Genomic DNA, 27,973 nt, shown 5'->3' with positions numbered 1-27,973 from the left:
TTGAGTCATGCTATTGTCTTCTCTTCAACCATTAAAATATCTCAATTGAGCCCATCTGTTTTGTACACAGACAACCAAATGTCTCTTGAGCTATGGGATGTGGCTTATGATAATTGAAATCCTACGAATGTTTATTTTTGTACAACTGTCGTAGCAATTGTAATTTTTTTTTTTAAGAAAGCACATCAGATAGGTACTTTCCTGGATAGTGTAGATCATTTAGTATCAATACTTTATATTATAAATGCAAAAATAGGGAAAGGAAAGTGTTTTTCCCTTTCACATTCATTTTATGTTGTTTTTTTTTTTCTTCACAAAGTTCTGTCATGCATAATATCTCATTAGAGTCTCACAATCTTGTGAGCTAGCATGGCACAAACTGTTATTTCCATTATTCTGATGAAAAAAACTGAAGTCCAGATATCTGTAATGGCATGTCAGCAGTCCCAGAGCTAATGGGTGGTATAAAAATATGCTTTCCCCCCTCAATCTTGGCAACTTTGCTCTGCACTATAGTGTTCTAAAATCTGAGGTATTTCTTTGAGGGGAAAAATGCTTACATATTTGCTTTAGGCATATAATATTGTTTGTTGAAAAAGAATAAAAGCTAATAAAGGTTTATTAATTGAATGAGTGAGTCAGCTAAATAATCTAGAGCACACTGCTTTTGTCAACAATCTTGACTAGTAAAATGTTTTTGAGTTTCAATGAGCTTGTTGTCACAGAAATTCTAAAATATATATATGTGTATACATAAAACACTGGGGACTAAAGATGAGACTGAAGCAAATGGGTAAAAGAAACACAGTGGTACTTTCACAAGCCCATTGGATCCATCAAATTAGTAGAACTCCTAGCCAAGCTCACAGAGTTTTCTATATGCTATGTTTTATTACTTTATTTTTTTACTATACATTTTATTTCTTCAAAAAGATAAAAATAAATTCATGAAAACTGAGACTCTGTTCTTTCTTTTCTTCTCTCATCACACCACTGCAGAGCTTACTACTGTCATCAAGGGCAATTAAAAACAGTCTACTAGGGGCACTTGGGTGGTTCAATGATTGGGCATCTGCTTTTGGCTCAGGTCATGATTCTGGGGTCCTGGGATTGAGTCCCACATCAGGCTCCCTGCAGGGAGCCTGCTTCTCCCTCTGCCTGTCTCTGCCTCTCTCTGTGTCTCTCATGAATAAATAAATAAAATCTTAAAAAAAAAAATCAGCCCATGAGCTGCAGTTACTAATTCGAGAATGAGGTTGCTTTAAGAAGCCCTTATTTTAAAATATTAATAATGGATGCTCTAGGTTAGTGCTGGCAGTTAATTTTCAACTTTGGTCTCCAGCCAGAGGCAGTACCAATTTATTGTCATAGAATTATGATTGCAGGTCCAAAGAACAGAAACAATGTTTATTTTCACAGTGCCCCCAAGTAGCAATGTTCAAGCATAAGTGTATACTTGTTGAGTTAAAAACACAAATTAATAGCAGACTTGGATCAGTGTTCCATGCAGGCTATTTAAACCTGCCACCAGGCTCCAGGGACTCCACATACTCTTCGACTTTTTCTCCCTCAAGATTAGCAATAGGTTTAAATATGATCTCCTTAGTTCCACCCCACTCTCAAATTCTCCAAAAAAGATGCCATCGTTGTCTTTTCGTATTGAAAATTTTATTGCTTATCACCATAAGCAAATAAAGGGAACAACAACAATTTTCTTTTAAATGGGGAAGTTTGAAATATTTTAGTGTCTGTAAAGAACTGATCTCGGCCTTTGACTTCTTGCATCCATCAGAGATGGGAACTTCAGCCTCTACTCTTATCATAAGTGTGGAACTCACCAACCCACTTTCCTTCTTCTGGCCCTTTATTAGTGAAAGACCATATGGATCTTCTATCCTGAGGAGTTCTCTCTTCCTGGGTTACATTAAAAAAAATGATACTGAAAAAATAATGGGAGACCCCTAGCTGACAATCACCATCCCTTGGGGTTTACATCTTGGATCGTAGCTAGCATCCTAGGCTTCTTCTGCCTGTCAATTAATTTATTCATTTTTCAAATATTTAGTTAGCACCTTCTAGATTCCAGGTACAGTTCTAGGTGTGGGAGATGCAATAGTGACTGAAGCAATGATCTCTGGCCTCACAAAGCTTACATTCTAGTGGAGAAAGCAAAACAATAAACAAATGTCAGATTGTGATAAGTACTATGGAAAAAAATAAGGGGGGCAAGGGGATGTCAGCATTCCAAGGCAAAAATAATTCTGGAAACAGCAGAGCCCAAGTACAAACTCCCAGGGGAGAGAGCATCATAGTGTCTGTGCTAGGGTGGAGAGAGTGAAGGGGTGAGAGGGACAGTAGCAGCAGATAAGATTGGAAAATCAGGGGAGGTGAGTTGGGCATTGGAAAGATTAGGTCAGATAACACTTGGTAGATAGGCAGTACCTTACAGACATGGCAAGTGAGAGAGTGAGTTATTAGAGAGCTCTGAGAGGAGTCAAGTGACGTGATGGCTCAGTGTGATTTTTCTGTCATTTACTTAACTGAGTTGCCAGCCTTCTTAGAACAAGGGTTATAGATGCTACAGTTCCTGACATAGACTAGGTCCAATTGGGAAAATGGCTCCAGAGAGCTTCTGATAGATGTGTCAGAACAATAGTGGTTTTTTTCTGAGGCACCTCAGAGATGTCTTACATCCACTGTAGATCAGTTCTCAGTAGGTTCATCAAAATGAATTGAAACTTGCCATTTAGAGAAACTTCTTGTTATTCTTTCTGTGCTTTTTTGTGTTAACTGTGGGAGTCATTGCCTGTTTTTATTTCTCCATTTAGACTGGTAAGAAAATTATGGAGTTGCTTTTCCTGGCATCATAAGAATAGCATTTGTGTGTATTACTCATGAATCTAGTTGGATCTATGGATTCTATAACAGATAAAAATGAAAGAAGGGCCAGTTTAGACTAGTTTGGTTGCTGGCAATTTTGATCTTATAGGAGCTCACCTTAACAGACTTCTAAGTTGATTAATCTAATTTCCTTTGCTTTTATTTGGACACAAACTTAGCCAATTAGATTTGCCAGAATTAGAGAACAAAAGTCTACTTAAAGTCTGAAGATACCATGTAGCTATGTGCAAGGATGCAATGTAGATTAGAAATCAGTAAAAGATGGTTTCTTCTAAAGCCTCTCTTTTAGTCTGGAGGCAGAAGCTCAAGGTTAAGCAGATATCTTGGGATGGCAGACCAAGGAAGATCTATCTTTCGGTGAGCAGGACAGCATTTTAATGGAATGAGTTCTAGTTGAGTGCACATGAATCACCTAGGGATTTTGTCAGAATTTGGATTCTGATTCAGTAGGTCTGGGGTGGGGCTGAGATTTGGTACTTCTAACAGGTTCTCAAGTGACGCTGATGGTGCTGGTTTACGTACCTCGTTCTGAGTGGCAACGTGCTAACATATATCTTATTTGGATAGATCCATTAGTTTACTCTGTGTTGCAATTTAGTCTTCAACAAATAAATGTAGATTACATAACCATTTGACATTGAGGAACGGGCACTAGGAAGAGCAGAGAGAAAGTTAACTAATATTCCAGGAGAGCCTTGGGTGTACCAGAAATAGCACCTTGCTTCACTTAGGCTATTTATAATGTTCTAAAAGGCACCATGGAACCCTTGTTTGGGTGATGGATTTGAATATGCAGAAACATGACTTATATAAAAACTCTACGTGGTATGATACCTGAGAGGATAGGAATGTAAATAATAAAATGTACCTTTACCTTTACTCATTATTTGAGGGACCTAATCATGGACAGTTGTAACCCCTTAGCAGAATGTCCAGACAGGTTGAATAGCTTTTTCAAGGCCATACAGTCTATTAACACTACTGCAAAAATTAAAATCTGTATCCTTCATACTCTCCTCCAAGCAACATCATGATGTTTTTTGAAAATGTATTTTTAACCAAGTCCAGGGAGGGACATTGGTACAAATTTTGATGTCTTGGCCATGCAAACTAGGGAGTCCTTTACAAGGTAGAATGTGGTATGGGAGACATAAGTGTATGTGTGTAGGTGAAGGGAAGATGTATGGATGTGTATGTCGAATAGGAAAACATCACGTCCTACACTGTTTTTGGAGTGCTAATTCTGGCAGGAACATTTATTCCATGCTTAAGGAAAGAAAAACTGGATTTAGTAAGAGTAATGAAAAGAAAGGTAAAATGATACCGAATGAAGTAACAATGGCTGACATCAGGTTTTGACAATGGGCAGTGAAAATAAAACAGAAGCAATGAATTTAAAAAGAATAAAAAATATAGAAATATTAGGACTTTATTGATTGGGCAGAGGAAATTATAGATGTTGGTATTTAAAAACAATTATAAGTGTCTATGTTGTTTCTCTGGCTGTCTCTTTGCAGTAGGCATAGGAATAATTAAAATCATGGGCTTAATGATTAGATCAGTCCTGAATTAAATGTTGACTTCTTCCCATGTAAACTGCATGGCTTTGGCATGTGGCTTATTCTCTTTAAGTCTCTCCTAGGGTTGTTTATTCGGAATCGAAGAGATATTGTATCAAAAATATTGAATATAGAGCCTGCTCACATACAAATAGAACAGAGAGTTTGCATCTATGGGAGAATGATGGTGGTGTCATTATCTGCAGTGAGTCTTCAAGGATTTTGAAGTTGATTTCATAGCATGTGAAATGGTATGGGTAAGGTACAGAGGCTGGTTTCACCCTAGAGGATGATGACCCCAAGAGAAAAGATCTGAGTGAAAGTCTCCAGGCGAGGATAACCCAGATCATCATCTTGCTAGCAATACAAGGTTCAGGTAGTCATGTTGCTCTGGCAGAGGGGTTCTCTTAGTATATCAAGTGCTCTAGTCAGCTTCTCCTCTCTGCATTCATCTTTTTGCATACTGACCAAATTTACCTCCTAAAGCTCCATGTTTTAGAACCTGGTAGGCCCTGATTTCCTGCCTCACAAAGGAGCAGGAGAGAAGGAGAAGGTAAAGGAATAGGAGAAGGAAGGGGAAATGAAATGGGAAGTCAAGTGGGAAAGACAGACAGGAAATCTGGACAACTTAGGATCATGACCTGAATATTAGGCATCTCTGTTATTATAGGTGGTTGTAGAAATCAGTAGTTTCCCAGGCTTTGTTCTTGTGTTGAGCTTACTGGAGGGATACTGCTCTCGTATGTATACTCAACTGCAACTTCATACATAATTGCTCATTTTTCCCTCCTGAGAGAAATCAGAGTTTCTTAAGTGGGAGATATTTCTTAGCCTGGGGAAGATAGAGGGTTTTCTCCCTCTCTACTTTCCCAGATGGCATAAATATAAAGACAACTGGGAAAATATCGATTGAAAAAAGTGGCATTTATTCAAGCCTCAAAATATATCAGGTGGTTTATAGAGCAGAGAGATAGATGTAGTCCCTGAAGGCTTGAGTTGTGAGCATCAGCATTGACTGAAGCAGGCTAATTTACAGTTTTCTGAAAGGCAATGGGGTTGAGAAGAATGATTATGGCAAAATGTTTAACCAGGAAAAGTGCCACAACTTTTTTTTTTTATTGAATTCTTATTTGGGATGTTTTTGTAAACTTATCAATCATTTTGTGACATTTTACAGTGTAACAAAATTCTGGTGTTTGTGAAACATCATTCTGAAATTGCCCCCAAAGTAGATTTCTCTCTCTCTCTCTCCCATCAAACTGACATTGGGTACAACTTTATGAGTCTTGAATGACTAGTCTATTAGCTAAAACTCTTTCAATTGTAAGTTACACAAGTTTTGAGTTTTAAAAAGTAGGAGGAAAGGAAAGTCTTAGGGAGCTGCAGGACAAGAATTTCAGCTGGACCCCAGGAATGTTTTAGAATTTAGTTCTGGAAAGCCCCCAAGAGCCTCTCCTCCCTAGGCTCCCCATACACTCTGCTTTCTTCCTTGATCTCATCTGTTTTTTTTTGTTTTGTTTTGCTTTGTTTTGTTTTGTTTTTTAATGGAGGATTAAGGCTTTCCCATAGCTCACACATTGACATAGGTTCAGTCCTCCGAAGTAATTCCATAGTGATCTGGATTTCTATTCCATTTTCTTGGAAGAGAAAATGTGGTTCCACCTCCCCACCCTCTTAGGTCAGAAGGCCATTCCTGGTTTCATCATACATAGTATGAACATGGTTTCTGGGGCCCAGCTCTGCGGATGTTGGGGTTTGGGGAGTGATTTCCAGAAAAATAAATTGTTAAAAACTTGCTGGGTTGTGCCGAATTCATCTCTCCTATTATGCCCAGAATGAGAATGCTGCCTGGCACTAAGGACACTCTCTATAAATATTTGTCAAATGAAGTAGTTATTGAGTGAATGCACTGGTAAAGATTTAGGAACACATTTGGCTTGATAGTGAGGAAGGTGTTTGCATTTTGAACATTGTGATAGTAGATCTTTCTGAGTTAATTGTTATAATAGTTAACTTTAAAGTTACATTAGTTAAAATCATTTGATTTCTAGGCTGCTTTTATGTATTGGTAAAATCATTTTAAAATTTAAAAAATTATACATTTTTGTGAGAACATTTAAATGACAATAATACCATATTCATTCATTTTAATGGTATTTATTTCTTTATTTTAAAAATTTTATCTAATGTTCATGAAGACTAAGCCTGGAGTGATTCGCCCAGTACCTGTAAAATCCAAAATATTACTGAAAAAAGAGGAGGAAGTCTATGAGCCCAACCCTTTCAGTAAATACCTGGAAGATAATAGTGACTTCTTTTCTGAGCAGGTGAGCATACATAAAAGAAAATCTTCAATATTTTGATAAATAACTGTATGAAATATGGGATGCCTCTATGAATATAGTATGTATAAGAAAACGTTCATTTAATTGGAATATCCTTAGTAATAAAAAAGATCAATTTTTGCATAATAAAAAGAGATTCACATATTCCCAGGATGATATTTTGTTTGAAGTATTTCAAAAAAAAAAAAAAATCTATCTAATGCTGGTATTGTTTAGGGAACCAAGACACTACTCTCCATAAAAGAAAGACTTTGTTTTCTTGGTTGGATGGTTCATATAGGTGTTGCCTTCTTATTTCTAAAGTCCTACTTTAATTTGAAAAGATGCAATATTTTAGATTCGGTATTAGTACATTTAGCAAAAGATCTATTGTATGGATGCATTGCAACATGGTAGAGATGATATGAACCCCTGGATTGAGCAGTAATATTTTGGGGATGGGATTTAAGATATTTTAAGACTTTGTTGATCATTCAGTTTATACATAAAAAAGGTGTACTGTCTTCCTTTTATATACCCTATACATTGGAGGAGGTATTATGGGAGGTTGTTGATGGTGCTTTATAAGCTATTTGGGAAACATATGAAAATACACATTTATGTTATATAAAAGTCCATATTATTTCAGAGAGAAACTTTGCATCTCTATTTGTCCTACTGAGATGCAGCAAATAGGCACGGATTATGTATTTTATATCTCAAATACTATTACATGGATAAACAATATAAGCAATCCAGAAACCTTTCTGATACAATCAAAGCATGTAAAATCACCATCCTTGGTAATCATTAATAAAATAAACTTAAGAAAGAATATGAGATGATATACTGCTTTTAAATTTTACTTTGAAAATGATAGCCAAGGATATTCTTTAAAAACTTACATTTGCATTTGTGAATCATAGGGAATATCTTATCTGCTACATATTAACTCTATAACATCTCTCTTCATTTTCTTCATGTATAAAATGAGGCATTTGGATCGGGTACTTTCTGAGGATTCTTCCATTTAAAAAATCTGGGTTCCTTAAAATAAAAGATTAACCGTGACAAGGTCAGAAGTCACTGTGTAGCCTTGTAAATGTTCATCACAAATACTGATGATTTGCTATAGTGTTTAATCTATAAAATGGAGATGATATGATTTTGATGAGTTAAACATTTTTAGAAGGCACTAATATCATTGAATTATTTCCATTTTATAGAATAAAATGTAGTCCCCAATTTAAATTAAATAGAGAAATTCTACTGATTTATAGAACTGTATTCACTAATTCCACATGTAACAGAAATAAAAAAATTTCTGTTAGGAAAACATATTTTCATCATCAACAAAAAACACTTATTAAGTATCTACTGCTTTGTGACACAGACACTTTAGAGGCTTTATATGACACTTTAGAATGTATGGGATCATTATAAAAATAATGTAGTTAAATAACAAAATGCAAACAGCTAAAATAAACTTTATGTACTATCCATGTAATTTATATTCTTCAAAATATGCTTTCATGCTGTAAAATAACAATTTTGTTCTCTTATATTAATATAATTTCAAATGTATGCATTTTACTTTAAACAGAATTCATTGTAAAACGTCAAGTTATATATTTATCACAATTTACTGTCCTCCAAAATGATAAATTCCATTTCCAAGTATAAAAAATTCTTGTCATTAAAAGAGTTGTCATTTCTTTGCACTGCTTTTCCTGACTAGACAGCAAGTTTAAAGCTCTGTTTATGTATAATACAGACCTGTATTTGTGGAAAATTTGGACTCTTTTGTAAATATGGAGATGCCATATTGTATTTATATATTTTGTCAATCAATTTATTCTTGTTTATATTTCACCTTTTATGTGGAACACAGGAAGTAAAAGGAGTCTGCAGACTGTCAGGATTGAAAGAAGTCTAGCATACTTCTTAAAAGTGAATTTGAAACATTTCTTGGTCTTACTCATTAACCTTGCATGAGAGGGAAAATATAATAGAAACTTGAGGATCCCTGCACACTGGGCAAGTACATGTACTATCAACTGGTCTCTTTATATTGAGTTCTAACTACCATCTTGGTGTGTCCAGAATCTACAAGAGAGAAAGACTTCAAAGGCACTCCGCAGTGTAGAGGCTTAGATCTACTTAAAATATAAATTGAGTAATAACAGTTGATAATCTCAGTGCTGCTACCTCATCAGAACTTGAATAGAAGAGAGTATACTCAAATTCACTAGTCGCTATTGTATTCTCCTCTGCTGCTGCCACAGAATAAATTGAATGGTTCCAAACTCAGTTGATCTCACCCACCCATGTAATGGAAAATTCTTTAGCCAGACACTTGGGCCAAATTGAAGCAGCTCACATTCACAAATCTGCCTTGTACTGGGGACAGTTCCACATGACAGGAGATGTTGGATGGAATTGTTAAGTCAATAAATTTCTCCTAACAGCTTCACTGCCATAAAATATGATTTCAAAACTCTCTGTTACAAAATGTCAGACATTAAAGATGATGAGACCAGACGGAAATGTATTTACTGTAGCTTAAGAAGGTACAAGCAGGCAGCCTTTTGAACTGATAATGAACTGAAAATTTGCCTGGAGACAGCCTCTGAGTACTAAAAGCAAAGTTTGAAACCAAATATATAATCAAGTAATTGAGACTTATTAATCAGCAGCTTTTGCATCAAAATGGCATAGGCCAGGAAGCATCTGTCTATATTAGATTTATATGGATTTTGTAACAAAGACTCCTCAGAATGAAGTTTATGCTGTTTTGAAATTACCTTTAAAACCATTATTGTATCAATTTGTGGTCCTTTTGACTTATTGCAAAATATCCTCACTCTCCACATTTGGATTTAAAACTATTGTGATGTACTTTGAAGCATTCTCTATTGATGATCAAGGTCAGAGTTGGAAAGTAATTAACAGAATTGATTGGACAAATGGGCATCCAGAAGACATTGAGGCTTAAAAAATCAATTCACTGATGAGAATGAAGATACTTTAAGAGCCCACTGATTTTTGGTATGCCTGACTACTTGTGAGTTGGCAAAATATATTGATTGTTTTCTGCTCATTTAGTGTATTTAATTAGATAAAGGTGATTTCTTCACTTAAGATCCTCAATTTAATATAAGAAGTGATTATTAATCTCAAGTATATAAAATGTTACATAAAATATTCTCTCATTCTTTATGAATTTGTAATCAAACTCATAATATTAAATGTCATTTTCTTCTGAAAATCTTAATGAAATGTATAAGAAGAAAGGATTTAGACAGAATTAAAGAGGAAATATTGTAATTTCATCTGATTTTCCTGGAATCATTTTTCCTTTCTCTTTCTCTTTCTCTTTCTCTCTCTCTCTTTCCTTCTTTCTTTCTTTCTTTCTTTCTTTCTTTCTTTCTTTCTTTCTTTCTTTCTTTCTTCTTTCTTTCCTTCTTTCTTCTTTCTTTTTCTCTTTCTTTCTTTCTTTTGCATTCTTCTTTCGAGAAATAACACTTCCTAGCATGTATGCCTCTTGAATTTTATTTTCCTTTTAACTTGCTTCAGTAAGCAAAAGAACATGTTTTTTGTGAAAATGACCATTTAGTGAATTTCCTTCACACCATTTTACAGAGAGCATAAAAGGATAATTATGGGGAATTTTCTTTTTTGTAGTATTTTCAGTCTTTCTTTTCTTTTGATTTTCCGTAGACATCTGACTTTCCTACCAAATTCTCTGACATTCAACTTTGATGATTATATGGGTGACTTTCAGATTTCTATCTCATTATTCCTCGTTAGATTTCTACCGTGACCTTCACCTTTTCTTCCTTGTGTCACGCACATGTTAATATTACAGAGCAAGTACTCACCTTTGTCATAGGTGAAACCGACAATACTGCCTTCTATTCTGAATGACTTCTGGCTTTGCCATAAATTGCTGCTGTTTCAACAATTGTTTCTCAGTCAAGATGGTTCATTCTCTTTTGTCATAAAATTATATTTTATCATTGCTAACCATTTATTAAGAAATATTTTTCAACTTAAAATGTTTAGCCTTTTTAGGTCTGGAGTTAATTAAGTGGGTTGCCAAATTGTTTTAAGGGGAGAAAACTGAAATGCCTTGTGTTACATTTCTTTTGAAAGGGTTAAGCCCAAAGATTTGGTTTCTCTACATTTTACCAGGTTGTTTTTTGTTTATTTGAGTAATGAAATCTTTGTGAGTTTTTTCTTCTTTCCTTTTGTCTTCATCCCCCCCTTCCTCCCTTTTCTTTTCTTCCTCCCTCCTTCCCTTCTTCCCTCTATATGTAATAGATAATAATTGATCATAAACAGGAAATATATCACATGTAATAGATAGTTTATCATCAACATAATAAACTGTTTTTTTAATTGTCATGTAGAGACAAAATTTGCTTTTTTCTCTAGAGTATAATCAAATGGTATCACCTTTTCAAAGTTAAGATTTCATGTCTCCTTTTTTCCTTTTTTCTGTTTTTCTTTTTTTTCTTTTCCTCTTTCTTTTTCTTTCTTTTTTTTTTTTTGCGTAAGCTTTCTCTTGATTTTGTGTAATTATTGACGTTGATTGGAACTTGCAATTTTCTGTTGCAGTTATCTTCAAGCTATGGGAAACGTACTTTCCTGTCCCCTTTCCCTTGACTTACATAGGGTTAAAGTACTGAACAGATTCTTACTTGGTCTAAAATATCAAAATCTTAAGAAGACCCATTGCCACTTGGATTATATTAGATTGAATTATTCTAATAATTATAAAAATTAGTTAAACAACTGAATTCTAATAATTAGCTAAGCTCTGAGGCATTAGTTACTTAACAAATATTTGGTAGATCTGCGGTATCCAACCCTACCCTAATCTATGAGGCAACAATGATGATCTGAACATTTTATGCCAATATGTTCTTCTTCAATGCTTTGTTAGCTCATGATGTTCTTATCTCTGTTTAAGAGGAATGGCACTGCCATATTTAGAAGCTCTCATGTAAATTATGCTCGAGTTTTAAGATAAGGTCTTGCTAAAATCAAATATTCTATATTAATTTCTTCTGAAAAGTATTAAACAGAATGTCAAAAGGGAGAAGGTAGCTATGTAAAAATTCTTTAAGTAATATCCAGAGTAAATGTTATTTAGAGATTAGAAAGTTTTATGTGTTGGCAAGGAAAAAAGATACATTCTTATATTTTTACTTCACAGAAGTCTTTATCCCATACTTCTTTTTGAACTCTGAGTCAAGGTCAGCCTGTAAATAGAACTGTAGATAGTAACAATCACATGTCTTTGGCATGGTTTTGTCATATAGTATGTAGGAGAGTTTTGGTAAAACTAGTGTTCCTGTCCCAGGACATTGTCTACAGTACTCCCCTTCCTCCCTCTTTATACAGTTTCAATTCTACAACTGCCTTAAAATGATTTATAATTGTTAATAATGTTTATGGAAAAAAACTGAAAAAAATTAAAAACCATAGACTCAAAATGGTGTCATTTAGAGTTCTCAAACCTGTGCTTAATACATAATTGATTTGAACTTTCAACCTTCCCCGGAAATGTAGTCTTATCTTGTCAGTCAAGAATTTTTCTATATGTGTCAATGAGGGCCTCCTGGGTCTTCTCTACCCACCAAAGAAGGAAGGAAGCATTATAAGAAACTTGGCTTTCATAAATAAATAAAAATTAAAAAAAAAAAAAAAAAAAAAAAAAAAGGGATCCCTGGGTGGCGCAGCGGTTTGGCGCCTGCCTTTGGCCCAGGGCGCGATCCTGGAGACCCGGGATCGAATCCCACGTCGGGCTCCCGGTGCATGGAGCCTGCTTCTCCCTCTGCCTGTGTCTCTGCCTCTCTCTCTATCTCTCTGTGACTATCATAAATAAATAAAAATTTAAAAAAAAAAAAAAAAAAAAAAAAAGAAACTTGGCTTTTCCCTCTCAAAGGCCACCTGCCCTGGAATAATCTTTCTTTTTTTTTTTTTTTTTTGCTAATAATGTTCTTGCTCCACCCTTCTATAAAACCTTCTATTTTGTCTAACTCCTTAGAGCTTTCTTCTACTTACTAGGTGAGGTGCTGCCTGGTTCATGAATCATTTAATAAAGCCAACTAAATCTTTAAAATTTACTTGATTGAATTTTGTTATTTAACAAATACATATCCTTAGGAAATGCAGAGAGGCTTGTGATTTTTCTCTACTGAAAAATTTTGTTTGATCCATGAGAAGAGCAATCAAGGTAGAATGTATAGAGGAGGACACAATAAAAGTTGAATGTATTATTTGAACATAAATGCTAAGACCGATGTGTTTGAAACATGTTATATTCTCTAAGCATTGGGGAGATTGTTACTTATTTTACAGCGTGGGTGAGATTAGACAGACTTTGATGACAAATATAAAGGTCACAGCAAGATATAGAAACCTGAAGATGAGTTATGTGGAGAGAGTTGAAAACCTCTTTTCTGTGATCCTGTATAAAATAACTTAAGGTTGGAAATTTAGGCAGAGAAAACAACAAATCCAAATGAAAAAAGCAACCAAAAGAATGCATAGGAGGGAATGAAGCAGAGAGAGAAAACTGGTAAAGAAACTGGTCTTTGAATTCCACTACAGAGCCAAAGACAGCCTGAGAAGTCCAGCTCGTGGAAAACTCAACCTGCTGGTGAAGCAGGTCATTTACAGTAAATATATGGGAAAAGAAAATGATGTATGGAATACATTACACATGTGCAAAAGTGTAGTTATCTTCATTTCAAAGGCTGCATGGAAAGGAAGATCTGTAAATTTGTAAATTCAAAATCAGTGATTCCTTAGAGGCTGGAGAGCTGGCAGGTTTTTAGACTCTTTTGAACTAATGTTCTAATCTCCAAATATGGACAATCCTAAGAGAAATTTAATCTCTTGCAGCCAGGCCATCCAAATATCAATTTGTCTTACGGACCTTTAGGTGTTTAATATGTTTTTTGCCTTTGCTTTTCCTTGAAAATAGAAAATTGCATTTGGCATGGAAATAAACAACTCACCAGGGACTGAATTGTCAGTTAACTTTATCTGGTAGAGTTGAGAGGCTTAACATATTTTACTTGTTCAAATAAAAGCAAGCCTGTATGATAGTCATACAATTGGGTAAATTCAGAAAAATAGAGTTGTTTTTTTTTTTCAATCTTTGACTAATCCATTTCCAGGAAATGTTAGGCAATCATGAATTGCATTTGGTGGAAAGACTGGCCTTCTGCAGGGTATTGTAGGGTCAGGCTATTCTCACCTTCTAATTTTAGAACCCTTATCCAGGCAGGATCTAATGACTTCATCTACGCTGAGGTGTAATTGAACCAAAGGAAAATTAGAGCGGCTTGGTTTTGGAAACAACTCTGAAGTCTGGATCATATCATGCAAGTGTGATTAACCAGCTCTACTCTGTGCATTTGTGAATTGTGAACCTCATCCATGAAGCGTGGGAATTGGGCTAGCCCAGTGGTTCTCAACTGGGGTGATGTTGGCCCAAACGTTATTGGTTGTCATAACTGGGAATGCCACTGGCATCTAGTGGGTAGAGGCTTGAATGCTACTAAACATCCTACAATATACAGGACAGTCTCCCACAACAAAGAATTATCTAGCCTGAAATGCCAGTAGTGCTAGAGCTGAGATATCCTGGACTAGACCATTTCTTGGCTCTCTTCCAGCTCCAAGAATACTATGACTAATGATGCTCAATGCTACCCTTACCAAGGGCATTGGAATTCAACCAACAATGACTAGGTATCTTCTTTTTGTGTCTTAACTAAGAACTTTTCCCTATTTGATTTATACAAAGGAGGTAAGTAAGCCTCCATTTATGAGGTTTCCCACATACCATGTAGCCTCTACCTATACCCCTGTTTATTAAAGGGCATGTGTTTTCATTGGCTCTAGATATTTCAGCAAAGTTATGGCTTCCCCATCGTCTTGTACATTTCACCCTCATTCTTGTATTTCCCTAATTGTTAGGTTTCAAGAGAATCAACTAAAAAAAATTTTAAAGAGAAATTTTTTTAATATCAGACAGTCTGTCTGAAAAATGCATGCTGTTGGATGAAGTCATTCCTGATACTGGGACTTATAGCATATCTGCAAAATGAGGGTATTGTACAAAATACTTTTGATGGTGCCCTCTTACCCTGAAATTCTGTGTTTATGTTTTTAAATACCATCAGAATATAATAATAAATATTATTATTAAATATTTAAATATTACTGGATGATATTTATCATCCTTAGATGATTCACAAAAGGAAAAAAAAAGAGCAAGTATTATTACTCAGGTCATATGTTTGGAGAGACATAAAGTTTTGTAACCTACTGTGTAGGTCAAAATCATAACAAATAGCCCTGGCATGTGGCCCCATCCTAGCGGTGCTATGGTTTCCTGATGTTCCTGATGGATGGTGTTGCTGCTTCCCTCCATGCTCACTCCTTTCTCTCTATTCCTAGCATTCAGCCCTTTAACATTCGTGCCAGGCTCTGCAACACACATGGGTAACTCTACTGGAAATGGAGTAGACATTATCCTTGCCCTCATGAAACTTAGCTACTAGTGAGTCCTACCTATTTTGGACCAGAAAGAGTAACTTTCTGTTACTCTTTACCTTCTTTGTAATCTTCTGTACTTTGTCATGTGAAACTGTTCACTACACACTCAGGCACACACCATGGCCTGGTCCGCCCATCCTCTGATCTACTAAGGGATCTACCATGACTACTGGTTCCTGGAGTCTTTGATTCTTCTGCTTCCCACAAAGGAGAGAAACCTTATGATGGAATGCAATAGAAAGAACGTGGATTCTGTGTGAGCCTAGGAACTCTGAACTTCAATTTCACCCTAGAAAAAAAAATGGGGCTACTAATCCTATTTCTAATAGTACTCATATTAATACTCATTCATGGTTACACAAAACAGTCATTGCAGAGGAACATTGGAAACTTTATAGGGAATACACATTTGAAATGTTTGTTGTTATTATGTCCTTTAAAATCACTATAATTTTGGAAGAAAGAAGTTTACTCCTTGCTAAAGGGTAACCAAATATGCTCTCTGCAGGGTATTGTAGACACAGAAATCTCTTTTCTATGTTGCTTTTTGACTTTTTCAGTATAAGTTGCTCCTCTCTACCAAATATATGTTGGTTGGCAACCTAAGAAAAAAATTAAACTATGTGTATAGAAAAACATAAAACAGCATTTTAACTCTCTAGTACCCACTGTGATTGATTATGAAATATTTTCTCTTTCTTCTCCCTTGAGCACATCACCATCACTATATCTTCAGTGTCATCTGCTCTGTGAGGTTTGCTGTTAGACCATCACAAACATCAAATAACCCAAAGCCTATCTTGAAAATTGTATTTTAATCATTTAAAAACTTTTTCGGGTTAAAGGGATTTGAAAAAGCTAAGCATATGCTATCTCTTTTCATACTTCACATGTTTGCATTTTTTGATTCAAACAAGGATTTGAAATAGGTTAAGTGTGGCTTTAAGTATGTCTCTTTCTAAAATGCATAAGGATTCTTCAGAATTAGGGCTGATAAACAAAAAGTTATGCCATATGCTCAAAATTAAGAGACCTACTTTATCTTGGCTTGATCTTTGTAGAGAGTAGATGATTACAATCTCTTCTTGGTAATTTGGGTTTTCTGTGATGGTATCTGTAAAATGTTGCTATGCCTTTGGCTGAAGGAGTCACTGGGTATGAAATACCTGGTAACTGTTCTTGACTTCATGAACAGAGTTTTGTTTTCAACCTGTAGCACAAATGCTGTAATTCTGATTTTAAATTGCTATAAGCTCCAGACAGGAAAGGAAGTTGAAAAGAAGCACTGCATTTTGAAAGTAAGTGTTGTTCTACCAAAGAGGTAGAAGGAGGGAGAGAGGATGGGGTGAAAGCTCCAGTAATTTCACCTGGTGGTGCTCTGAGTTTCCAGAGGCACAAATCACTGCATGGTATGAAGTGGGGACAGTGGGAGCAAAGAGAAAGTGGATTTTCACCCTTTACTTCCAAACCACGGGAAGGGGCTAACTTTAAAATGCCAGGATGGAACAAAAGAGTCTCAGATGTGCAGGCTTTAATGAAAAGAGCCCACAGTACCTTAAAATGCCCTTTGGTGCTGCAGTGAAAACAGCTTTTGAAGTTAAATAGTTTGACTTGATGGCTGAGCACAAAGTTGGCTTTTTCTAGAGTGGTGAATGCAGCCAAAAGGACTATAGCATTAATTTTCTGATGCCTCTATTAATACTTAATTTTGCAGTATCTCCAGCTCTCTTAATGAACAGAGATAAATTAATTTATTCTCTGCATACTGTCTGCTAAATTTTCTCTAATGAACAAAGGTATTATTTGCATCATAAATTCTGGTGTTTTTTAAGTTTTTCAGGATAGGATATTATAATTAACTGAAATAATCCCTTTTTAAAAATCAAGATCCTAAGTAAAGCTTATTTTATTTTGAAAAATTTGTCCTAAGTATTTTTATATTGAAAAAGACAATTCTCAAGTAAGTAAAAAGCACTAAAAGCATTTTCTTAGAAATAACTATGTTAACACTTCTCACTGATAGAAACATGTATGAGACAATTTTTTGACCCCTGTCCTTCCCTCAAAAACTAGAACATTAGAAGATTTATCCATTGGATGCAAAAGCAGGGTATACAATGTTTATTTCCAGGAGTCACTTAGCATAGTGATCTCCAAAGTAGTATCTACCAACCTCAAGATAATTCATGGGGGTGGTGGTGGAGTGCAGGTCAGACATAAAGATTTTATTAATTTTTTTAAAATCCAAAATAGGGTTCACAAACTGTTATCTGTGGGCCAGATCTGATCCACATATAAAAAATGTTTTATTGGCACACAACCATGCCCATTCATTATGTATTGTCTAAGGCTGTTTTCATGCTACCAAAGTAATTGTGACAGACATATGATTTGTAACACCTATTATATATACTAAATGGACCTTCACAGGAGAAGTTGGCCACCTCCTGACTTAAAATTATAAGAGATGTTTTAAGCTTTGCTGATTTATATGGGTTTACATTGTTGTCTTTGTAAGTGTCAGTGCTAGACAGTCATAACTCATATATATTTCAAGTGAGTTTTCTTGGGAAAGTGTCAGCTCTCTAGTTTGGTTCAGAGAGCCCTCAGTTGGCTTGGCCTAGTCAGACATATGATTTATCACATTAACTATTTTTAATTAAATTAAAATAATCCTCATAAAATAAGTGACTTTGTTTCAAAAAATCTCCTGCAAAATAATCTGGATTGAATATACCACTACTAATATCGGAATAAATAGCAAGAAATGTCAGTAACGATGTAATGCCTATACCTAGTATAAGCTTGTTAACAGTCATATTGTTAATTCATTATTAATATTAATATATCTATCCCTAATTTATCATTTTACCTTGAGTTTTAATAATTGTATTATGGTATCTTAAGATTATTTACAAAGTAGGCATCCAGAACTTGCAGATGCTGTGCAATTTCAGCAATGTTTAAAGATATAAAAAAATAAAATAAAGATATAAAGTACTCAAAATTATACTGTTTAAAGTTTTGCTGAAGTAAATGATAAATGTCTCTTCTGAGGAATATTCATAAAGTAAAAATTAAATACCCAATTTAATTGGAAATAAATATGTTCTTCCTGCTGTACACTATAAAGTAATATATAGAAAACAATAGAATGATGAACTGAATTTCATCCCTTTGTATTAGATACCATTACAAAGTGCATTGAAAAAATCTGGATATTTTAAACACAAAAGTAGTGAGCAAATTACATTATACTGCAGTTTCATTTTGCAGTTAGATCAAAATACAGGTTTAAAGATAGTCTTAGTATGTGGCATTTGTGTTCTAAATATGAAATATACAAAAACTGACATTTCGGGACTTAAAGGAGAAATAAGTCAGAGAAAACTTAGTCTCTAAAGCAAGCAACTTCTTTATAATAAAATTACAGTTCTATGGGAAAATTGTGAAGGTAAAATCAGCAGTAGAATATATAAAAAATTTGTGGGTGTGAGTTGAAATCACATCAACATCCTTAGATAAACTCTGATGATAAAGAAGATGTAGATGTGTGCATACCTGCACACACTATATAGAGAGAAGGCCTGTTACATATATTACATTTAAATATAGTCAAGATTACTTCATACAGTAATAGAAACATAGGGATAACGCTATGTTTGTGTGTATCTTTATAATAATGAGATAGAGAAGGACCAAGAATATCTTTGGAATCATTTGGAAGTTTTCAAGTCATCTTCTGGCAAGGTATTTTAAAGTGACAAACTGCTGGACGCATTATGACTAATTTGGCTTTCCTTGCCACCTATATATTGAAAAATGTGCTCTTCAACAAATTTTTGATTAAAGAGTAAATCCAAAATAAAATTTCTACCTGGAATAAAAAAAAAGTAATAAAACTATTTTTTATTAGAATACAGTCAAAATAGTTCTTGGAAGAAAAACTTATGACTCTAAATATGGTTAATGAATAAATAAGAGAATAAAAATAAGTAAATTAAATATTTGATTTGGAAAATTTAAGAATGATAAAATATCCTGCGCATAAGGAAAGCAAGGAAAATGAATTCATAAGAATTGACAAAAGAAAACTGGAAAACAGAAAAGCTGTAGAAATCATAAATACTAAATGTTTTGAAACATACATATAAAATAGTAGCAGTATAATCACACTGTTATAGTGTAAAATACTTTCAAAATTCTGAATGAAATTATTCTGCAACTTAGAATCCTATGTCTAAAAATATTAAATGTGAGGGCAGAACAAAATTTTCAACATGCAAAGGTCAAAAGTTTTCTTCCAATACTTCATTTCCCCCCAGGAAACTCCTTTAGGTTCTGGTAAAATATGAGGGAGAATCAAGAAAGATGTGGCATATTGGAAACAGGAGATAGAACATAAGAGATAGGCAAGGAAAATTTCCAAGATGATGGTAAAGAGAATCACAGCCTAATGACTTACATGAAACATAGAAGACAAATAGCATAGATTAGAACAGGAGCCTCAGATGACATATATGTTAAGGCTGCCACCACCAAGAATTCTTTCACCTTTGCACTGTACTATCAACCAATGTGATTATCAACCAATGTGATCCTGGTCAGGATTCTTAGCTCTCTATGACCTGTCCAAGTGCCCCTCCCTGCTGAGCTGCCTGGAATAGCTGGTATCATCTGACCCTACAGAAGTGTTCAGACTTGACCAACTCTTGAGAGATGGAGGTTGGCTACAGTGAGCATAGAAACATAAGACATTTCCTGTCTAATCCGTTAGGATTTAGCTCTGCTGGATTCTCCCATCTAGGGAACCTGTTACTTCCCTGGATCACTATAGGTCTGGCTTCTGACATCTTCACAATGGGTTCTTGAACCCTCCACAAAAAGCTGGAACTGGATCACTAACCAAGGACTGTTCTCCTTGCCATTTTCTCTCACCTTTTCCTAAGCACTGTCAACTCTCAATAATAACGTTGCCTTTTTCTTACACAGGTAGTTGTGTTTGCTACTCGGTTTTCAGATAATTGCTTCCCACGCTGATTAAGAAATGTGATAAGTTGCTGATAAAAAAAATGAAATAGTTGATTGAAAAATAAAACAAATTAGAATATATTTCAATCTAAAAGCCACTTTAATGGGCAAATAGTACAAGCATTCCCTTCAAGTTGCATAATAACGTGACTATCATTTAATAATGTTAGTGGTATTAGCTAATCAAATTAGACAAAAGAAAGGAATAAAAAGTATGAGAACTGACAAAGAGGAGGTAAATTTATCATACCACTAGGAATTTGATATTTTGGGTGATACACCTGGAGCTTCTAAGAGAATTAACTGAATGGCAATTACATCTGTGAGATAATTCAGTAATATGTATTGGCAGGAAATCCAAAGCTTTCAGGTACTGACATAGAGATATTCCTTCCAAAGCTGTTGTTAAGTGGGGGAAAAATACAAATAAGATGCAGAATGTTGTAAATAGGATGGTATCTTCTTTTTTTATAATAGTGTGTACTTGCAGTGTGCATGTGTAAAATTATCTGTATTTGCTTGATATGTAAAATCAACACTTGCAGCAAACAAGAAATTAATTAGTTACTATTTCAAGGTACCGAGGTTTGTAACCTCATGTTGACTAACTCCAAAGACCTAGAATTATAATTTTCTAGCCTGTTTAAATTTTCTGAGTTTTAAATCTTAATACTTTTTAAAAAAGGAAAAGATATCTACTGATAAAGCAAACACATTCAATGTACACTTTAGAAAACCAATCAGTGGCTTAAAAAATACATGGAAACTTACAATAAACAATATTAAGCGTAGTTTTAAAGTTGAATTTACTTGCTTGCTAAATATAATTTTGAGCAATGTGTACTATTTTGAATTAAATTTCCATTTCACACAAACCAAACATATTAATTCAATGCTTATGGAGCAGAGAAATAATAGAATACAGTATTTAACTCACAGAAAATATTATATTCCTCTGAAATTTCAATAATGTATTAAGGATGTACTATAGTGGCATTGTACATAACTCTGAGGCCACAAAGGTGAATAAAGCAGGTTTCATTTTATAAGATTCATGCCCTGAGGGGGTCTTACAGATAATCACTGTCGATCTATTTCCTTACAATAAGAATTTCAGAAATATGAGAAGTGCTTTATCTGCAAAAAAGTAGACCTATCTTTCATAGATATATACATATACAGGCCCTTTCTGCAGATTTTCTTTGTAGGCTTGATGTTTTCCACTCTTGTGGCTGTCTTGCCCCAATTCCTGGCCTCATCCTGTGGGTCTTACTTCCTCTAAGTCTTTTGCCTTCATCCACCTTCCAGGTGAAAGACCCACCCTAAAGGCCTCATTCCCTCTCCTCTCTACACATGAACTCATCTGGGCACTGTATCCAGTTTCTCTCCAACACACTGCCTGGAATTGAAGACCTCTTCCATTCTTTCCAGACTCACCTCTCCCTCATCCCTTGTCCATACTCAGCCCAACTTGACAACTTACTGTACTGTGGATTAAACCAATGCTTTTGCCCCTGGGGCTTGGACACTGATCTCGCTACAATGGCCACCTGTCTCCCCTGTTTCTTCTGCACCAAATCTCAAGCACTCTTAATTTCCACTGTCACTTACCTCTTCAACGAAGACTTTTCTCATGTCGTCCTATTACCTTTGGGATGAGCTCTCTCCTCCCTTAAACATTTCTCCTCTCAATACATTCAAAAATAACAACCATGACACACTTCAGGAGACACTGCAGGTGCTTGTTTCATTCTGCAGAAGAGGCTGGAAGAGGGAGACTGACGGGAATTACTGAAAGAAATAAACAATACACCATGAAAGCAGGTGTCTTGTGAGGGGCCCAAGTAGGAGGAAAGGTTTCCTTCTTATTTCTAAGAGATTCTGACATAATGTCTATAATATTTAACTTAATTCCAAGTGAGCTTGACTTTTGTCTACTAAAATGCTCTTTATACCTTTCTTCTTCCCAGGATGTAACAGTTCCTCCCAAGCCTCTTTCTCTCCACCCATTATATCAGACTAGACTCTGTCCTCCTGCTAAGTCCCTGCTGCCTCCACAGACCCTCTCACAGGCTGACTGTCTTACCCCAGGACCCTTCAGCCATTTGTCCTCCTTCTCACTGAGTGATGAACAGGGGAATTCTCACACCCTGTTTTGTGGCAACACGTATAATAAGGTGAGAATTCCCTGCGGAGGTGGGAATTGTTCTGTGCTGTGAACTGTCTTTATGCCTAACTTTTGAAACTTAAGCATCGAGGAAACATATATATTAAGAATATTAAATATTTGTGTTAAATCCCACGACCTTACAAAAAGATAGTTAATTAACCTTGAGAAGTTATTAAATACATATTTTTGCTTTCAAAGTCATTTCCTGATTTGTATTCCTCATTGTTTCATGTTCTAATCCTAAGGTGGAAATCCTGAGAAATTTTCCAAAACCTTACAAGATATCATTATTAATTTATCTGCTAGTCTCAGTTCAACATTCCTTAAAAAGCTTCTTTAAATTATAGTGCCTTATTAAGGAGGTACTTGCTGCTGCAGGCAACGAGCAAAGAAATACTTAGAATTGCTACAGGTATCTATAAAATAGTGTTAACATCTCATTTTATTTTATTTTATTTTTTATTTGAGTATTGTTGGCACAATGTTGCATTAGGTGTACAAGTCAGTGATTCAGTAAATTTATACCTTATGCTATTAACATTTTATTTTAAAATGTGTCTATCTGCCTCATAATGTATAATGATGGGATATGTAAAATGAAGTGTTCATTACCCTAAAGAAAACATATATTATATGTATTACATATTTTAATATATATTGTTTTAATATTTTTATTATATTTTTACATTTATAATATAATTTAAATGTTTAATATATTATAGATTTTTACTCTTATATAAACATGATGTATATTTTAAGTGAAAATTATATTTATATTATAATAATATAATTTAAATTATATTTATATTTGGCTTTGGAATGCAATTATACATGTTCTATCATAAGCAAGCAGTCAATAATACCACATAAGACTTATGGAGAAGTTCCCCTTGTTCTTCTGAGCATTACTGTAAGGACAACTTGGCTATTATGGACTCAGGTTCTGAAAATTTCACAAGAGAATTGATTAGTTAAGCTCAACCTACCATTAAAATTTTTTTTTTTTGGTAAAACTCAAAATCTTGTTTAAAAATATTTATTTTGCAAATCCTCTGTATCTAATGGAATACACTTCTGTACTTGAAAACCAATAAAGGCCCGAATCAATATGCTCCAGAATGTAGTTGTACAATATCAGTTGGGCCCTAAAATGTTTTTTTGAGGAGATACTCATGAACTCAGTATAAAGACAGTCATCTAAAAAGTGAACATTATTACATGAAGAATATTTTACTTTCATATTTAATAGCATCTATCATGACTGAATGACCAACTCTGAATTAAGCCTTTAAAATATCCATTTTCGGGGCTCCCTGGGTGGCTCAGCGGTTTGGCGCCTGCCTTTGGCCCAGGGTGCGATCCTGGATTGATTCCCACGTCAGGCTCCTGGCATGGAGCCTGCTTCTCACTCCTCCTGTGTCTCTGCCTCTTTCTCTCTGTGTCTATCATAAAAATAAATAAATAAATAAATAAATAAATAAATAAATAAATAAATCTTTAAAAAATAAATAAAAATAAAAAAATAAAATATCCATTTTCTGCAAACAATGTTTTTGGGCAAAGTTCAGGATGACATTCTTATGACCTTTGTTTCTTACTCTTGGTTTAGAAAAAAAGAAGCATTTCAGGGAAAGTATAATATTTTAGGGGATTTTCTATTATTTGAAATTCTTCCTGATTTAATCTTTGCCAAAATATATAAAATCCATTTAGTTCTTAAATTGATGAATCTGAAAATAACATACACATATTCTTATAAATTGCCATCTATGATAGGATTATAATTGTGTTTCATAAATATCAATTTCATTAAGTAGCTCTTTCTTTTAATATTTTGGTGGTGTTTTCTAGAACCAGCCAGCATTCACAGAGGTTCAAGGACAGAGTCAGTATTTCATCCACTTTTTTTTTTTTTTTTTAAGATTTTATTTATTTATTTTTGAGAGACAGAGACAGAGAGAGAGAGAGGCGGAGACACAGGCAGAGGAGGAGCAGGCTCCATGCAGGAAGCCTGATGTGGGACTCGATCCCGGGACTCCAGAGTCATGCCCTGGGCCGAAGGCAGGCACCAAACTGCTGAGCCACCTAGGGATCCCCCTTTCATTCATATTTTAATCTGTACTTGGTCAGGCTGTGAAGAACAAGTGATTTGAGGTGGGACAATTATTTTCAGTTTATACAATCTTCATATTAGATTTTGTCTTGCATGGTCAGAGATTTAATGATACTGAATAAAGAAACATTCACATCAGAAATAATAATAATAGTAATGTAAGACAATATTTCTTAATGGAAGAATCAGAACATTCAATAGTTTTGAACTTAAACTGCTACCATGAAAATATACAGATTACTCAATTTGATATCTACATCTACAAATCTTATATTATAAATATAGGACCAGTAGCATACCGGATTTCAAGACTTGTCTTTTTCACTTGAAATAGCTTCTTGTCTGGAATTGTAAACCATAATCTGCTCTCTAAATTAACTTCTCTCCAGTACCCTAATGTCATTGCCAGACCTGGTTTACAGCTTTAACCTACTAGGCTCATTTCCAAATTCAAATCTTCCCATAATTCCCTCTGGAGAGCCACACTGAACTTGACTTAACTGTCTTTAACAGTCCCTCATCACCTGGGGCTACAGAATGTGTTTAACAGGTTTTATAATTCTTCTGTTGAATCTGTAGTGTGTGCTCATTTTTTCTGAATCTTCATCAGACTCTGAGTGTCCTATATCTTTACCTTAATCTCTACTTTTTTCTCTTACTTTCAAGATAGAGCTCTATCTTATAATGTCATATCATACATGATGATGCACAGGTACTTTCCTTTTCATCTTGTAAAAAATCATGAGATCTTCTTTTTCTCCAGGTCTCTTTCTTTAATCCTTCAAAGTAATATAGCCTACTGGTTAAGAGCACGATGTCTCTAGACAGTCGGTCTAAGTTCATTTCTTGATCCCCCACTCCTTCCAGATGGTGATGTTGTGTAAGACATTTAGGCTTTGCCTGCCTCCATTTATTCACCTTTAAAAATGAGGGTGATAAGAGTACCCAATTTACTAGAGTATTATGACATTAAGATGTATTAATATGTACAAAACACCTAGAATAGTGCCTGGAACATAATAAGAACAATATAAGAGTTAGATTTAAATGTTTTTTTTATTTTTAAATTTTATTTATTTATTCTTGAGAGACACAGAGAGGCAGAGACATGGGCAGAGGGAGTAGCAGGCTCCAGCAGTGAGCCCAAGGCAGGACTCCATCCCAGGATCCTGGGATCATGACCTGAGCCAAAGGCAGACACTCAACTGCTGAGCCACCCAGGTGTCCCCCCAGCACAGTTTTGAACCTTCATTTGTCATTTTTAATGTTGAACCCCTCCTCTTTTCAGAAACCTCAAAAAGAAAAAAAAATCACATAAAAACAAGATAAAACGAACTCATCTCAATCTTTTTGCTTGATAGTGCCACAAGCCTAGTAATTCCGAGACTTTCTTGCTCTCAAAGTGATCAATAGCCATTATCTCCATTCTTCCTCTATACTCAGGCTTTAACCCATTCTTGAAAGCATTCTGTCTTTTTGCCTCAACCCTCTATTGAGATTGCTCTCTTGAGGTAAAATGCTTGTCAGAGAACTCAGCTGAATGCTCTCAGTCCTCTGTGTCTTTTATCCCTTGCAGCAATTGGCACAGTTGATCACACACTCTTGGGTCTTCCTCTTTGCCCTGCTCTGACTCCCTGACTGCTCCTTCTTTTTTTTGGCGGGGGGAGACATTTCTTCCTCTACCTCTTCTTTCTAATTGCCTCCCTTCAGGTACTCACTCCCTCACAGACTTCAGTGATGATCTTAGTACTGATCATTCTCAAATCCACAGCTCCAAGTCTGTTTCTCCTCTGAGACCTAGTTTTATAACTTTAGCTGCTCACTTCTCAGTTCCCCTAGGATGTCACATTGTCACCTCAAACTTGTCATTCATTTTCCCTCCAACTAGTTCTGTTCTGGATCCTGTACTCCTGTCATTAATAACATAGTTCTCAGTCCTCAAACTCACACTTGGTGCAGCTATTATGCTTTTTCTGCTTTTTCCTCAATAGTTATTCATCAGGTTGAACGGATTCTTCTTTTGTTATGCCTGTCATGTTGTTATCTCTCACTACTCTTTATTATTATTCTACTTTACTTAAACCAATCCACTTATTTTTCCTCCAGGCATGCCTTGAGAATTTCTTACTGTTTAACTTACTCATGCATTCTCCTCATATAAAATACCTTCCTGCTTTTCACCTTACTTATACAAAGCAAACCATTCTCATCCTTTCAGACCTACTCAAATTATCCCTGTTCCTCTGCGAAATTTCCCCTTTCAGTATTTCATGCATATTACAAGTTCTCTGGTTATGTATTTGGTGAGATTATCCTAGTGTCTATCTAGGGTGTGATATGCTTAATATGATATTTTTCACATTGTAGGTATAGCAATAAATCTGTGTTTGTCATGAACAAATCCTAAAATGACCCAAGTTATTCACCAAGAGCCCATGCTTGACTAGGATTATTTCTACCTTATGTAGGAGCTAAATAGAGTCAATTTATAGTTTTATCAGTACATTTGATACAGTTTTAGTCATTTGAGAAGCTCAGTTTTTCTTGCATTGCATGAAATTTCCCGTGAGCTTTAGGAGTACTTGCTTCAGCATAGGAGCATAGGTAGGGTGGGGATGGGGAGGCAGGAGGTACTAATCTTTGCTGTATGTGGGCTCTGCTATCCACAATGGTGTCCTCAGTCCTATCGGGTATATGACCATCAATCAGACAATACACTGCTACATTCTACTTTCTTTCCCTGCATGGCATGCCCTGATTGGCTCTAGGTTGGCTACTTCTGAGCCCCTTGAGCACATGTGGGAGAACATAGTTACCTACATGTTGGGAGCAGGTCAATTCTGTGAGGTCCTCTCAGGACCATCAACTGAGATACTCTACATATCCTTCATCACTCTTCTTTTCCTGCCCCCTTACTTGTAGGAAACTCTAGGAGTCCAACCTTATGAATTTGCCTACCTGATAAAATTTATTTGTAGCCCTGAAATCACTGCAGTTTTATGGACATTTGCAGACATGGGAAAAAGAGTGGAAAATGTGATTGGCCTATGTACATGTTCCCAGCTGAGATGATCAAGGGATGTTCTGCTTTCTCTTTGAGCACTCATGCTGCAAGCATTCATTTTCATTGTCCTTCTAGTACCACATGTTTTAACTTTCTGTGCTTTTTGTTTGTGATTTCACTATTTCAAATGGTCTCTTAGGCAGAGTGCTGAAGTTCTGTCTGGTGCTCTAAACACAAGAGGGCTACAGTGTACCTCACAAAAAATATAAATGTCCAGTAGGCTTCCTTTAG

At 35.2% G+C, this 27,973-nt stretch overlaps 1 protein-coding gene across 7 annotated transcripts in view; it reads left to right on the top strand.

Annotated features, from left to right (window-relative positions):
• The window catches only part of LOC121490761 (muscular LMNA interacting protein), a 254,409-nt gene that overhangs the window by 189,244 nt on the left and 37,192 nt on the right, over positions 1 to 27,973 (top strand). For 5 of the 7 annotated variants that reach the window (XM_041754765.1, XM_041754750.1, XM_041754757.1 and 2 more), the window contains 2 exons: positions 6,659 to 6,787; positions 22,366 to 22,572. In XM_041754765.1, coding sequence (XP_041610699.1) covers positions 6,659 to 6,787; positions 22,366 to 22,572 — 336 coding nt within the window. The remainder of the gene's footprint in view (positions 1 to 6,658; positions 6,788 to 22,365; positions 22,573 to 27,973) is intronic. The other 2 variants (XM_041754782.1, XM_041754775.1) reach the window with 1 other exon arrangement.

The sequence above is a fragment of the Vulpes lagopus genome, chromosome 1 (assembly GCF_018345385.1).
Source record: "Vulpes lagopus strain Blue_001 chromosome 1, ASM1834538v1, whole genome shotgun sequence".
Lineage (NCBI taxonomy): Eukaryota > Metazoa > Chordata > Mammalia > Carnivora > Canidae > Vulpes > Vulpes lagopus.
This window is presented reverse-complemented; position numbering and strand designations above follow the sequence as displayed.